The sequence below is a fragment of the Tenrec ecaudatus genome, chromosome 18 (assembly GCF_050624435.1).
Source record: "Tenrec ecaudatus isolate mTenEca1 chromosome 18, mTenEca1.hap1, whole genome shotgun sequence".
NCBI classification, from domain to species: Eukaryota; Metazoa; Chordata; class Mammalia; order Afrosoricida; family Tenrecidae; genus Tenrec; species Tenrec ecaudatus.
This window is the reverse complement of record NC_134547.1, coordinates 7,258,144-7,271,104: the sequence shown is the minus strand read 5'-3', so window position 1 is coordinate 7,271,104 and position 12,961 is coordinate 7,258,144. Positions and strand designations below refer to the sequence as shown.

The window sequence follows — 12,961 nt, the reverse complement described above, 5'->3', positions numbered from 1 at the left end:
CTCTTCTGTATCTTGCTTCCTTTCTCACATTGACCACACTCCTATCTCCTACTTCCTTCTTTCTGAACCCTTGTGACTCCATTGGACCGCGCCCTGGATATTGGAGAGCATCTCTTCAACTCAAGATCCTTAATTTAAGCCCCTCTGAAAAATTCCTTTTCAATGAGAGAAAGCATCATTTCAGCTCCGGTATTGGGATGCAGGGAGCCTTAACTCCACAATTAAGGAAGTGATGCCCCAGATTGGGGCTCTGCCTCCCTGGATTAAGAAAGTGAGAAGATAAATCTGACAGATACAAGGTCAGCTGACACGTGGTCAAGAGATCGGGAGGATGATACACTGTAGGACAGCTTCTGAGAGGGAGGAGCCCAGGCTTGACGTCCAGTGAAGAGGAAGTCGAATTTCCTGTCCACACTCAGGGTCAGTGGCTGCTGGGATGAAAGTTTTTGATCACTCGGGGTCCAAGTAACCCTACAGAGGAGCTCAAACGTGGGCATCACCCCCAACCAGAGGCGCTCTTCCTTCTTTGCTGAGGGACACAGGAACATGGGCAGGACCCCCACCAAGCTGTGCTCAGGAAGCCTGAGGGACTGGAGAGGGGAGGACTCTGGGACTGCCCTGCTCACCGTCCTGCTGCAGCTGGGTAAGGACATGACTCGTGCCTGGGGGTCACCAATCTGATTCCCTTCCCTGTGGGAGGGAACAGGCTCAGTGGACACACTGTCTCTTGCAGGATTCTGTGTAGGGACCTCAGTGGCAGCTGTATATAGTAAGTATCTTGTTGGAAATCACGTGACAGTGGTAGTGGGTTGTGGATAGGGAGCCTCTCCCTCTCCTGAACCCGGGAAAATAAGACCCTTGTCTCTTCTAGTCCCACCAGAAAAGTCAACACTCTTCTTTGAGGTAGAATCACTGGAGCACCCCTGGGACAATGTGACTCTGATATGCAGATCTCCAAATAAGGCTCAGGCTTTCCAGCTGCTGAAGGACGGGGTGGCCCAAGACCCAGTCCATCTGCGACCCTATGCCCGTGAGCACCGGTTTCCTCTGGGGAAAGTGACAGAGGACACGAGGGGCATCTACAGGTGCAAACATACAAGCATTGATCGCGGGACCACACAGATCAGTGATCTGGTGGAGGTGACCGGCAGAGGTGAGTCTGGGCCACATGGAGAGCTCTTTTGTGAAGCTGTAGACCTTGGGGAGCAGGCAAGAGGAAGGGAAGGGACAAGGGAAGCTAAGGTCCAAGGCGATGTCTGCAGGGATATTGGCATCAACCCTTCCCATCGCCTCCGCTCGATTCTTCTCTGTCTTTACCCCGCTCATCTCCCAATCCTCCAGACTGTCCTGGGTGCGATTTCCCCACCTCTGTTGTCTTCCTTCTGTGAGTGTCTTCCTCATGGCTAGTGGCACCTGATCCCTGACCCCGGGTGCCTCACCATCACAGACGTGGACTTTCTCTTCTGGGGTCTAGAGTTCCAGAATGGGGGCTGCTTCCTTTGGAGACTGAAGAAGACACTGCCCCACATCTTTCTTCTCTTTTGAAACGACACGAAGCTCTTTGCAGACGTTTCCCTCTTAGCTGTAGAATGCTTCTTGAGTGCCTTCCTTGACGTCCCTGGCAGTGATCCCTGATGTACGTTTCGGTTCATCTCTTATGTAGTTGTTTATCAGTGAGGTATTAAGGTGTGTGCGCAGACGCGCCTTGGTTGCGAAAACCACATCATGAGCTTCACCCCGTCTTCCTCTTGGCCAAGACACAAGGAAGAAAAGAGCCTTTAAAGGGCTTTGGGGCTTGAATTCTTTCCCTCCAGATACCAGAGATTTGCTTTTCCAAATAGAAGACTTCTTCCAGGAGAAGACCCTTCTGAGTTTGGGTATGCTCTCTCAGGGGGCTTTCATCAAAGCTCCTAGCTTAGTTAGTATTCCCTGCTCCGTTGACAAAGGTCACGTTCTAGGACACTTGCCGCACCTGACATCACTGCTCTGGAATTCTGAAGCGCCAGGAGTTGGAGGTTTTGGGGGATCTGGGATGCAGCTTGGCCTCTCGGCACCTTGCAATGCTTTTAGTGCAGATGTGGTGCGAGTCCCACTGGAAGAAGGATCCTATTCCCTCATCCTGGTGCTCCTGTGCTTGTTCCAAAGGGTCATGCGAGGGTGGGATGATAACCTTCAGAAAATGGGGTTCCTCTTGGATCATGTACAAAGGTGCCAACTCATTTGCATCATAGTTTTCTACAAATGTGTTTCCTGTTTTTTTGTGTGGTTGAAATAGAAAGCCCTCCAATCCCTTCTCCCACCTCTGCTTCATCTTATGTGAACACACTTTTTCTAAAAGTTTCTCCAGGAGAGGATCTGCCACGCAATCATCTCAACTTTTATATAACGTCTCTTCTCTTCTTGCATTTAAGAAACTATCGTGTTGTATAGACTGATCTAACTCCTGCATGCTCTTCTGTGTAGGGAAGCTCATCACGCTATAGTTAAAACCTAGTCTTGTCAACCCAGGGCAGTTGAGTCCAGTCCAACTTGTAGGGCCCCACAGGACAGAGCAGAGCTGCCATATTGGGTTTCGAAGGCTGAAGATCATCATTCCAAGTTTCATTCTGAGTTTCCAATGGCGTTGATCCAAGGTGTGTGAATTCAGGTTGACTAGAGAAAAAAATTCACAGACACTCATGTGTATTTAACGAAGAGCTTTATATAAAATAGCAATTGTATATTTAGAAAACACCCCAGTCGTGGCCAGATCATGTCCATAAGTCCAATATTATCAGATATGTCCAATACCAGTCTATAAATTTCTCTCCAGATTCAAACAAGCCATGTAATGATGCCGAATTCAGGAAAAGGACAGGACAGTGGGTGGAAAGTCTTGTAGATCCAGTGGCAGTGGAAGCATTTCAGTGCTTGCTTAGGCCGCCATGGGGCTTCGCCAGCTCCAGGACTCTGGCTGCCATCAGTGTAACCCCATGTGGCTTCTCAGTCGGAAGAGGAAGCAGAGAGTGTGGGCCTGGCCTCTATTGGTTATACATCTCTTTGGCACCTGCAAATGAGGTCATCAATCTGCAACCTGATCAACAGGCTAGAACCACCCTTTCCCAACTTGACTGGAGATTACGTATGTGCCGCACATGGCACTCCATGGCTTATGTACTGAAGATCACTGCATGATCTGCCTCCATCATCATATGACCTTCTTCTTTAGTGTGTGTTCTAAGGTGTGATTGGACATTTTATCACTGTCTGTGCTACTTTGCGTGTTTACCACTGGTTTAAAAGTGATTAAAAAATTGGATGACACTCTTCGGAGTTACACACGCACCAATCCAACAACAAATGCATGTTGATTTCCATGACGCTAGCGATAGTCTTCAAGCGGCGTACCCATTGTGTGTTTGACGAATTTCTTCCTCCCACATTAGCATCCACTCACCACCTTCTAAGCCTCTCCTCTCACTTTCGAGTGGCTTCTGTGCACTTGCTCCTATTTCAACAATACTGGGAAGGAACACACTACGCCGCACAGAGTCTCCAGGAGTTCAGCTCAACTGCGGGTTGGGGAGAAAAGCCTTCAGGAGCTAGTTTGGTTCCCAGCGTGAAGATGAGCTTAGACCAGGGTTTCATTCGCTTCTCTGGCAGGAGAAAGACTGGGTTCCAGGAGAGGATTACATAGGCATCCTACTGCCTCCCTTTCGGTCCGGATTCTCCTGGGGAGTTTTGGTCATATTTTCCGTATGGACACAGTCTGTCATATGGCCTGCAGATGAAGATACTACTCATTGTCCACTGGCCCTAGACCCGTCTGACCTTATCTTTGTGGATTATGATTGTGTAGACACCATTCCCAAATAAGGGTATTCTGAGAAATTCAAGTGAATGGACGGGAAAGGTTATCAAACCCTGCTGATGGAATTAGGGAGACACCCCCCCCTCTTTAAGGTTTTTTTTGGACTCCAGAGGTGGGTGGAGCAGGTGACTGGGGGAGGGCGGAGTGCTGGTCACCACCAACCGTATTCCTGCAGAGTACTTCCCTCCTCCCTCTCTGTCTGCTGAGCCTGGCCCCTGGCTGGCCCGAGGCTTGAGGACCACACTACTTTGCCAAGGACCCATGAGGAAACTACGTTTTTCACTAATGAGGGAAGGGAACTCCCAGGTGGTTACCAAGTGGTCACAAGAGGGAACAAACACTATCTTCGACATCGTACTCCCTGGGAGCTACAGCTGCAGCTACGCCACGGAGTTAGGAACTCCCTCAGAGCCCAGCCACACAGTGACCATTGAAGAGCTGGGTAAGCACAGTCTGTTCAGAGGACGGAGTCCAGCTCTGAGGTCAGGGGGCTTGGAGGAAGATGGAGGGAACTGCCTATAGAGGGAAGAGTCACAATGTGCGTGCAGTGGGAGGGCTACCCTTGGGTGAGCTTCAGAGACAGACAGAGGCGTGAACCCACGGCCTGAAACCAAGTGTTTAATGGGAGTCATGCAGACATGGATGTCCTGTGTGTTCCTTACAGATTTCCTCCCAGCACCCAGCATGACATTGAACTCAGAGCTGATCCAAAGGCCACGTTCTTCAGCGATCCTACATTGCTCAGCATCTATCCAAGGCATTACTTGGACCTTAATGAAGTCAGGAGAGAGAGTGCGTGAAGAATCAAGGGCTTCTACAGTACCTACATCGATTAAATTCAGTGTCCCCATTCAGGAGGGAGGTGTGTACACTTGTCAGTACACACTCAGTAGTGTGCAGACCATCTGGTCCAGTCCTAGCAACCCTGTGGAGATCTTCGTAAGTGATGGTGAGTGAACAGTGGGAGTCTACCTTGGGCCCTGACATGGGAGCCATTCAGCCAGGAGAGCAGTCCCTGAGCAGAGACCCATGCACTGCCCCTGAGCCAGTGAAGCGGCTGGGTAGCGAGCCCGATTTGATCAGTTAAATGCTTGTATGGGGTGATCCTCACACATCATTGGAGACCAGAGCAGAAAGTGGAATCAGAAGGATCCTTCAGAGCCTCAGCGTGGACTCTGTGATGGGGCTGTGTCGGTTCCCAGGCCCTGAGCCCTAAGTTGAGACAGGTGTTCAGGGTAGAACGGCGGGAACTCGCTGATACCACAGTGTCAGGGCTGGGGGTCCCTGAGCCACAGCTCTGGGTGCTTCTCCTGCTCGTGCTTCTCGAATGGAATGAGAAGAAAACAAACACAACAAATTTGCCTGAGTGTCAGTACTGAGCACCCGTCCCCTACGAGTCGGCGCTCCTCTCACCCGGCAGGAGCCTGCACCTGCCCCTCTTCATCTTTGACCCAGCCAAGCCCCAAAACCCCACTCAAAAATAAACAAAAATCCTTGTAGGGTCTAAGGAATATAACAGAGGGTGGGGGCCATTTCACTGACAAGGGCCACTACCTTATTGACAACATCCTCGGCTGGACAGGCAGCATGTGCTGAGCTCCGGGCCCCCTCTCCCTTACCCTCCTCCTGTGTTTCCAAGTCAGACATTGAAAAGCCCCCAAACCCAGACCCACATGCCAGCGTTCCTTCTCTGTCTCACACCACGTGGCTACTGTGGCCTGCTGATGGCCCCGATGAGAAGTCTCTGTTAGGTGGCAATGCTTGCTGGTCCTGTGTGCCCACCCTGAGTGGATTCTGCCCGGAGTCTAAGTGCTGATCGCTGACCCACTGCGTGTCTTCTCCCAGGCTCTCTCCCCGAGCCCAAGCTGTCCTTGGTGTCCGAAGGCCTGAAGCTGACACCAGGCAGCGAAGTGGTCCTGAGGTGCCAGGGGTCCCTGACCGGCGCCATCTTCCTGCTGCTCCAGGAGAAGGCGCGGCGCCCCCTGCAGGCGGTCAGCTCCACCGGAAGCAGCGCCGACTTCCGGATCCCAGAGCTCACAGCCCAGGATTCTGGAAAGTACAGGTGCCTGTACTTGAGGACCAGACATGGGACCTCGGGGTCCTGGCTAAGCAATGCGTTGGAGCTGAGCGTGGCAGGTAAGACTCCTGGGTTAGGACAGAAAGGGGGGGAGTTTGGAGTTGAGACAAGGCAGAAGCAAGTTTGGGGCTGTGCCTGCACTTCAGGCACCTGCCTGTGATGTGGGTGGGACTCAGGTGTGCCCAGTCACATGCCGATGTCACTTGCAGAGAGCCTGGTGCTGGCCTGGCTGTGGTCAAGTTCAGGGCAAGGGGCTTCATGTCCCTGAGCAGGCTGCATTTTAAAGAACCTATGAAGTTTGAACCCATTCCTACTTTAAGCCAAGGACAGACTTCTCCCCTTCCCCACCCATCAGAGAGTGCTGATGAAACTCCTCACAGTCCAACTCCTTGTGACCCAGAAATGCCTGTGACAGGTCAATTCTGTTCATAGAGAACTCATCCAAAGCCCCCTCTGTCTTGCAACTGATTCCAACACTAGGTTGGGCGGATCTCTGCCCTGGTGTGGGGACCAGGGAAATGATGTGTGATGGGAGACGCTGTCTTGAACTCATATCTTGTAACTGGTTCTCAACTCTCTGGGCTTCCAATTCTTCCCACTCTCATAGAACTGCCTGCAGTCTTACCTGGTGCTGAGTGGGGTGTGCTCATAACCTAATTTGGAGCTGCAGTGCTGAGCCAGGAGCAGCACTTCCACGGTCCACAGACTGTACCAGCCGAAATGCACCCTTTCACCAGGAAATAAAATGTGCCCTTAAGAACAGCATTACTCTTTTCCATCCCTTCAGCACTAGGTTTTTGATAGGTGTATTACTCTCTATTGTTTGTTGTTTTAGGTACCATTGGGTCAGTTCCAATCCATAACAATTTAACAAGCACAAAAACAAAACAAAACAACACTGTGTGGTACGGGCCATCCTCACAGTTGTTGCTCTGTCTGAGGCTGTCATTGCAGCCACGGTGTGAATCCATCCTGTTGACGGCCTTTCTTTCTTCAAAGCCCCATTACTTTACTAAGCATGGTGCGCTTCCCCAGGGATGGATCTGTCTTTACAACATGAGCAAAGTCCATGAGAGAGGGTTTTTCCATCTTGTTTCTAAGGAGCATCCTGGCTGCACTTCCTGTAAGACACAAGAGTGTGTTCGTTGGCACTCTACGGCGCTGCCCATATTTCTCACCAGCACCACCACTCCAAGCTGTCAACTCTTGGTCGGTCTTGCCGATCCCATGTCCAGCAGTCAATTGCACAGGAGCCAATTGCAATCCGGCTGTGACCTGATTAACAGGCTGAGCTCCGCCACTGCACTACATATCAAGTTGACATGAAATTATGTAATTACCACATCTGTGTAGATCAGTGTGGTTGGCAGCAGACCTGTGTGGTTGTTAATCCTTGTCATGTGGGTGACTGGTAAACTGAGCGCCTGCATGTTGTATTCAGTACATAATTGTATTTGAAGCATATGATATTCTATGAAATGGTAATTTGATAATTTAAATGTGAGTTTATAGTATTTTTATTAGAGATTCACTGATGCAGTATGCGCTGTATCTACTCTATTTATGCCTTTTGCTGTGTAATTAATTCTGACTCATAGGATCACATGAGTCTAACAGCTCCATAGGATTTCCTAGGCTAACAATCTATAGGGACTGGGAATGCCACATCCTTCCATTAAGGAGGCACAGGTCGTTTGATGTGTCTGACCTTTTGGTAGTAGCCCCATCGGAACCTACTGCTATGACTTGAAATCAACGGCACAGTGGTGGGTTGGGCTGGGGGATTCCCAACTTATTACACTGTGAAGACTGGACCCCGCGTGGAGGCACGTGCTGTAACTCGGTGCAGCCCTGATGCCCGCAATGCTCCTTCTGTTCCTTGCCGTCCACCTGGACGGTCTCAGGACAGGGCCGTTCTTGGCATGGACTGGTTGATGGCGGGTCCAGATCCCGTAACTATTCTCTTCCTGCCATCATTCCCCATTTGTGACCTTAGTGCCTCTGGTGGAGAGCTGAACTCACGGTCCTCCATTGTCCTTTCTGTCCTGCAGGTCTGCTCCCGAAGCCCTTGCTCTGGTCTGTGTGGAGCGACACCGTGACTGCGGGCCGGGATGCCAAGCTGCAATGCCTCAGCCCTCTCCCACACATGCAGTTTGAACTCCTGCGAGCAGGGGCAGTACTGCTCCACAACTGGGGTTGGGCGGACAACTATGTAGCCGATTTCACCCTGTCCAATGTGGGGCCCCAGGATGCTGGTAACTACAGCTGCCGCTACTCTCCTCGTGAGAGTTACTCTGCCACCAGGTCTGAAGACAGTGACCCCCTGTCGCTCCGGGTGCAGAGGGAGGAACTCTGAGATGCTCCAGCTTGTCCCTCACCACCCTTTATGTCCCTCCTGCCTGTTCAAGGATTTCCTGCACCTACTGGATACCCATTCCCTCCTTCTGCTATCCTTTCCCGGGTCCTCCTGCATTCCTCTAGAACCTGGGTGCTGATGGCTCAGATGTTCGTCTGATTTTTAAGTAATCACCCTGATATGCAAAGGATCTTCCGAAATGTAAAAATAGTAATCAAGCTTACATTCCCATTTATTGATGCTGACTGAGAGTGAACCGACTACACGGGGTTGAATGATGTCTGGGATGGTAACTCTTTACAGCAGTGGAAAACCTCATCATTCTCCAGCGATGGACTGGGGGTTTTGAACTGCTGACTTTGAAATTATCAGCTCAACTCAAAATATGGCACACCAGCAGGTCTCCTTAACCCCATCCTTCTAGAGATTTTTAATGCTCCGTCAATGTTCTGTGTTGAGAATTTCTAATTCACCATCATCAGGGTCTAAGGGAATATGGTAAACTGAGGGACTGGATGAGACTGTAATGCAGCTAGTTTCCCGCCCTCTAGACCCAACCCGGATTTGTTTTAGGTGGAAGTATCTCTCGCTTGTTTCATGACAGAAATTACTTTCCTGGCTTTTGAAATATAGATGGTGGCCCATTTTTTCTGACTCACTGCTTATATTTTTCTTTATATTACTACTGTTTTATTCTTATCACTTCATTGTGTTTTTGTTCTTTACGGCTTCTGTTGTGTTTGCCAGTGTGTGAAGCACAGAGGGAGTAGAGGCGTAGAGATAATAACTGATCCAGGGTTTGGAGGCGATGTCGACTTGGGGGAGGGGTGATTTCAGGAGTTAATAATGAAGGTGGGAGGGGGAATGAGCACTCGAGCTGAATATGATCACACAACTCGTTTTAAAGGCAATGTAGTCATAGGGGGAGACAAAGAAAATGTTGTGATATTGATTATGGTAATGATTGTATAACTCTTCTTATGATTGAATCATTCAGTTGTGTGAAATATGGATTAAGTGCCAATAAAACTGTTGAAGAAGAAAAAGAAGAAGAAGAAAAAGAAGAAGAAGAAGAAGAAGTAAGTGCAGCCAGAACTTTCCTTAGGATGTTATCAGGAGAGACCAGTCCCAGGAAAAAGATAGCATGGCTGTCAAAGCAGGCGATCAGGGAAAAAGCGGGAGACCATCAATGGTTAGATTGACACTGAAGCTGCAAGGATGGGCCCAAGGGGATCAATTGTGGGTATGACCCAGGACCCACGCTGTTTTGTCCTGTTGACATAGGGTCACTGAAAGTCAGGCCCAAATGGGTGGCCTCTAACAATGGTGTCCATTCTGCCTGGAGATTTTGCTGTGCATGTGTAATCTGTATTTAACTTTTAATAATTAAATCCTAATTCTGGCTGTAAAATGAAAGAAAGAAAGAAAGAAAGAAAGAAAGAAAGAAAGAAAGAAAGAAAGAGGCTGAGTGTGGGAGTTGTGTAATCTGCTGTTAATTTGAGACTGAAGAGTGAAGGCATGGTTCAGCCTGTCGGTCAGGTTTCAGCTTGATGACCTCATTTGGAGGCACGAAGCAGATAAATAGCTCCTTGGAGGCAGGGCACGCACTCACCCCCTGAAGACTTTACTGAGGACGACGAGCCTGATAGAGTTACACGGATGCAGCTAGAGCTCGGGAACACGAGGAGACATGTGGAGACCCATGCCAGCACCCAGATGCTTCCACCGTCACTGGGTCCACAAGACTTCCCACCCACTGGCCTGTGATCTTCCTGCGTTTGGCATTATTGCATGTGTTTCGTGGGTCTGAAGAGGACTTTGTAGATCGGTATCAGACATAAGGGATAATATTGGAATTACGGACTGGGCTGGGATGTTTTCGCAATATTCAATTGTTCTTGTATATAAAGCTTTTTCTTATACACACAGGAATGTCTCTGAATTTATGTCCTTTGTCTACCCAGACTAACAGACCTGAGGATGGAAACAGAAGCCTAGAAATGCTTAGAGACCTTCATGTTCCACTGAGGCATGCTGAGTGCCTATCATACTGAACACAGGAGACAGGAGCTTCTGAGCAGGGAAGGATTCTAGGGGCATCTGGGGTTAAAGAGGGCTGTGCACCTGGTCATGGGGCAGAAACGGCTTTTTTTTGGCTCCAGGGTAGGAAAAGGGATCTGTCCACATCCTGTCACATGGAGAATTCTCACTAGACACTTACGTTTGTGGCCACACTGCACGAGAGGGCCCTGGGCACCTCAGGGAATGGTGCCAATGAGGCGAGGGTAGAGGTCATCTATGCTGAACCCCTCTCTCTCCCCCAACCCTGAGGTTTCTTCTGGGTCCCATCTAGAACCTGAAGAAGAGTGAATACTGCTCCATTATCACTCATACCTTGTGATCGGATGTACCACACAGGTGGCCCAAGATTTCTAGCAGCTGAAAGATGGTGTGTCCCCAAACCCAGTGCATTGTGGCTTTTATGCTGTTGAGCACAGGTGTCTTATGAGCATGATGACAGAGGACACCAGGGTCATCTACTGGTACATGACCCCAGTCCTACCTTTTTCTGTGGGCTAGAACGGTGTGTATGCACAGTTAGAGACAAGAGAGAAAAGCTCAGGACACATAGAATCCCCAAACAGGAATGGGAGTAGCAATACCAGGTGGGTAGGAGGAAGAGGGGCAAAGGAGGTGAGGAAGAGGGAACCCATTGCAGCAATCGACACATAACCACCCCCCCCCCCCGAGGGGGATGAACAACAGGGAGAGAGAAGTCAGTGGAAGATCTCCAAATAATAATTTATAATTGATCAAGGGGTCACAAGGGTGGGGGAGATGGAAAAAAGAGGAGCTGATACTAAGGGCTAATAGAAAGTAAATGTCTAGAAAATAATGATTGCAACATCTGTACAGATAAGCTCAATAAAGTTGATATATGGATTGTTGTAGTAGCTGTAAGAGCCCCCAATAAAATGATCTATATATATATATATTAAATGTTAAGGCATGCTGCTAGAAAAGAAAGAGTCAACAATGATAGTAGCGATATCAAGTGGATTAGGGGAGGGTGGGTGGGGGTGTGGGATTTGATCATAAGCATCAAACTATAACTTCTTCCCATGGGGACGAAAAACAGAAATGTGGGTGAGGGGCGATGGAGGACAATGTAAGATGATATAATAATCTATAACTTATCAAGGGTTCGTGAGGGAGGACAGGGGAGAGGGAGAGGGGAGAAATAGGGAGCTGATGTCAGGGGCTCACAGGGGAAGAGAATGCTTTGAAAATGATGGCGACATACGTGCAAATGTGCTTGACACACTGGATGAGTGTATGGATTGTGACAAGAGGTGTAAGAGCCCCAAATAAAAGTATTAGAAAGAAAGAAGGAACGGAAGGAAGGAAGAAAAAGGCTGAGTGTGGGAGCCACATAATCTGTTGTCAATTTGAGACTTAAGAGTGAGGGGACGGAGTTTAGCCTGTCAATCAGGTCGCAGCTTGATGACCTCATTTGGAGGCACTGAGGAGATAAATAGCTCACTGGAGGCAGGACACATGCTCACATATATATGTATCTCATGCATGTCCTTTTTAAGAAGTCTAGTACAGCGCACCAGGTCAGGCGAGTTTGGACATATGGATGCTCCTTCTCTCAACATGGGCAGGTAAGGGCTGGAGGAAGGAATGAGGCACCTAAAGTCCAACAATATGTCTGAAGAAAAGGTACAGGCAACCCTGCCTGCTCCCTTCAGCTGTTTGGCTGTGTTCCTCCACTTTATCTCTGCATTTCCTCCAAGCCTACATTCTTGTGTGTGTGTATGTGTGTGTCTCTCTCTCTCTTTTTGTGTAGAAATTTTTGCCTTTCTTTAAATAGAAAATGTACTAGCAATATACAGGAAAACTTTACCAAACAATATATAAGTAAAACAGAAAACATCAATAAAAGATCAGTGGGAAAATTTTTTTTTGTAAAGATCACTGCAAAGAGGGTTATGCCTGTTTCTTGAGCACATCTTTTGGTTTCTTTGTTTTTCTTTAATTAAAAGTTCATTTTATTGGGGCTCTTACAGCTCTTATAACATTCCATACATCAATTTATCAAGCATATATGTACATAGGTTGTCATCATCATTTTTTAATAATAATCTTATTAGGGGCTCATACAACTCTTTTCACAATCCGTACATACCTCATTTGTGTCCAGCGCATTCGTACATATGTTGCTATCATCATTCTCTAAACACCTGCCTTCTACTCGAGCCCTTGGTATCAGCTCCTCATATTTCCCCTCCCTCCCCGCTCTCCTTCCCCCCTCCCCCTTGGTAATTTATAAATAATTATTATTTTATCAGATCTTACACCATCCAACGTCTCTCTCACCCAGTTCTTTGCTGTCCGTCCTCCAGGGAGGAGGTTATATGTAGACCTTGTCATCAGTTCCTCCTTTCTCCCTCACCCTCCCTCCACCCACCCGATATCACCACTCTCACCACTGATCCTGAGGTGTTCATCTGTCCTGGATTCCCTGTATTTCCAGTTCCTATCTGTGCCAGTGTATATCCTCTGGTCCAGCTGGATATGTAAGGTAGAATTGGGATCATGATAGTGGGGGGGGGGGAGCATTTAAGAACTAGAGGAAAATTATATGTTTCATCATTGCTACGCTGCACTCTGA

The 12,961-nt window shown here is 48.6% G+C and overlaps 1 protein-coding gene across 1 annotated transcript; it reads left to right on the top strand.

Moving 5' to 3' along the window:
* The first annotated feature begins 546 nt into the window (after nucleotides 1-546).
* Nucleotides 547-8,283, top strand: LOC142432665 (alpha-1B-glycoprotein-like). Its single transcript, XM_075537887.1, has 4 exons — nucleotides 547-643; nucleotides 872-1,153; nucleotides 5,696-5,986; nucleotides 7,979-8,283. The coding sequence occupies exons 1-4, from the start codon at nucleotides 547-549 to the stop codon at nucleotides 8,281-8,283; spliced, it is 975 nt and encodes a 324-aa protein (XP_075394002.1).
* Nucleotides 8,284-12,961: the final 4,678 nt, after the last annotated feature.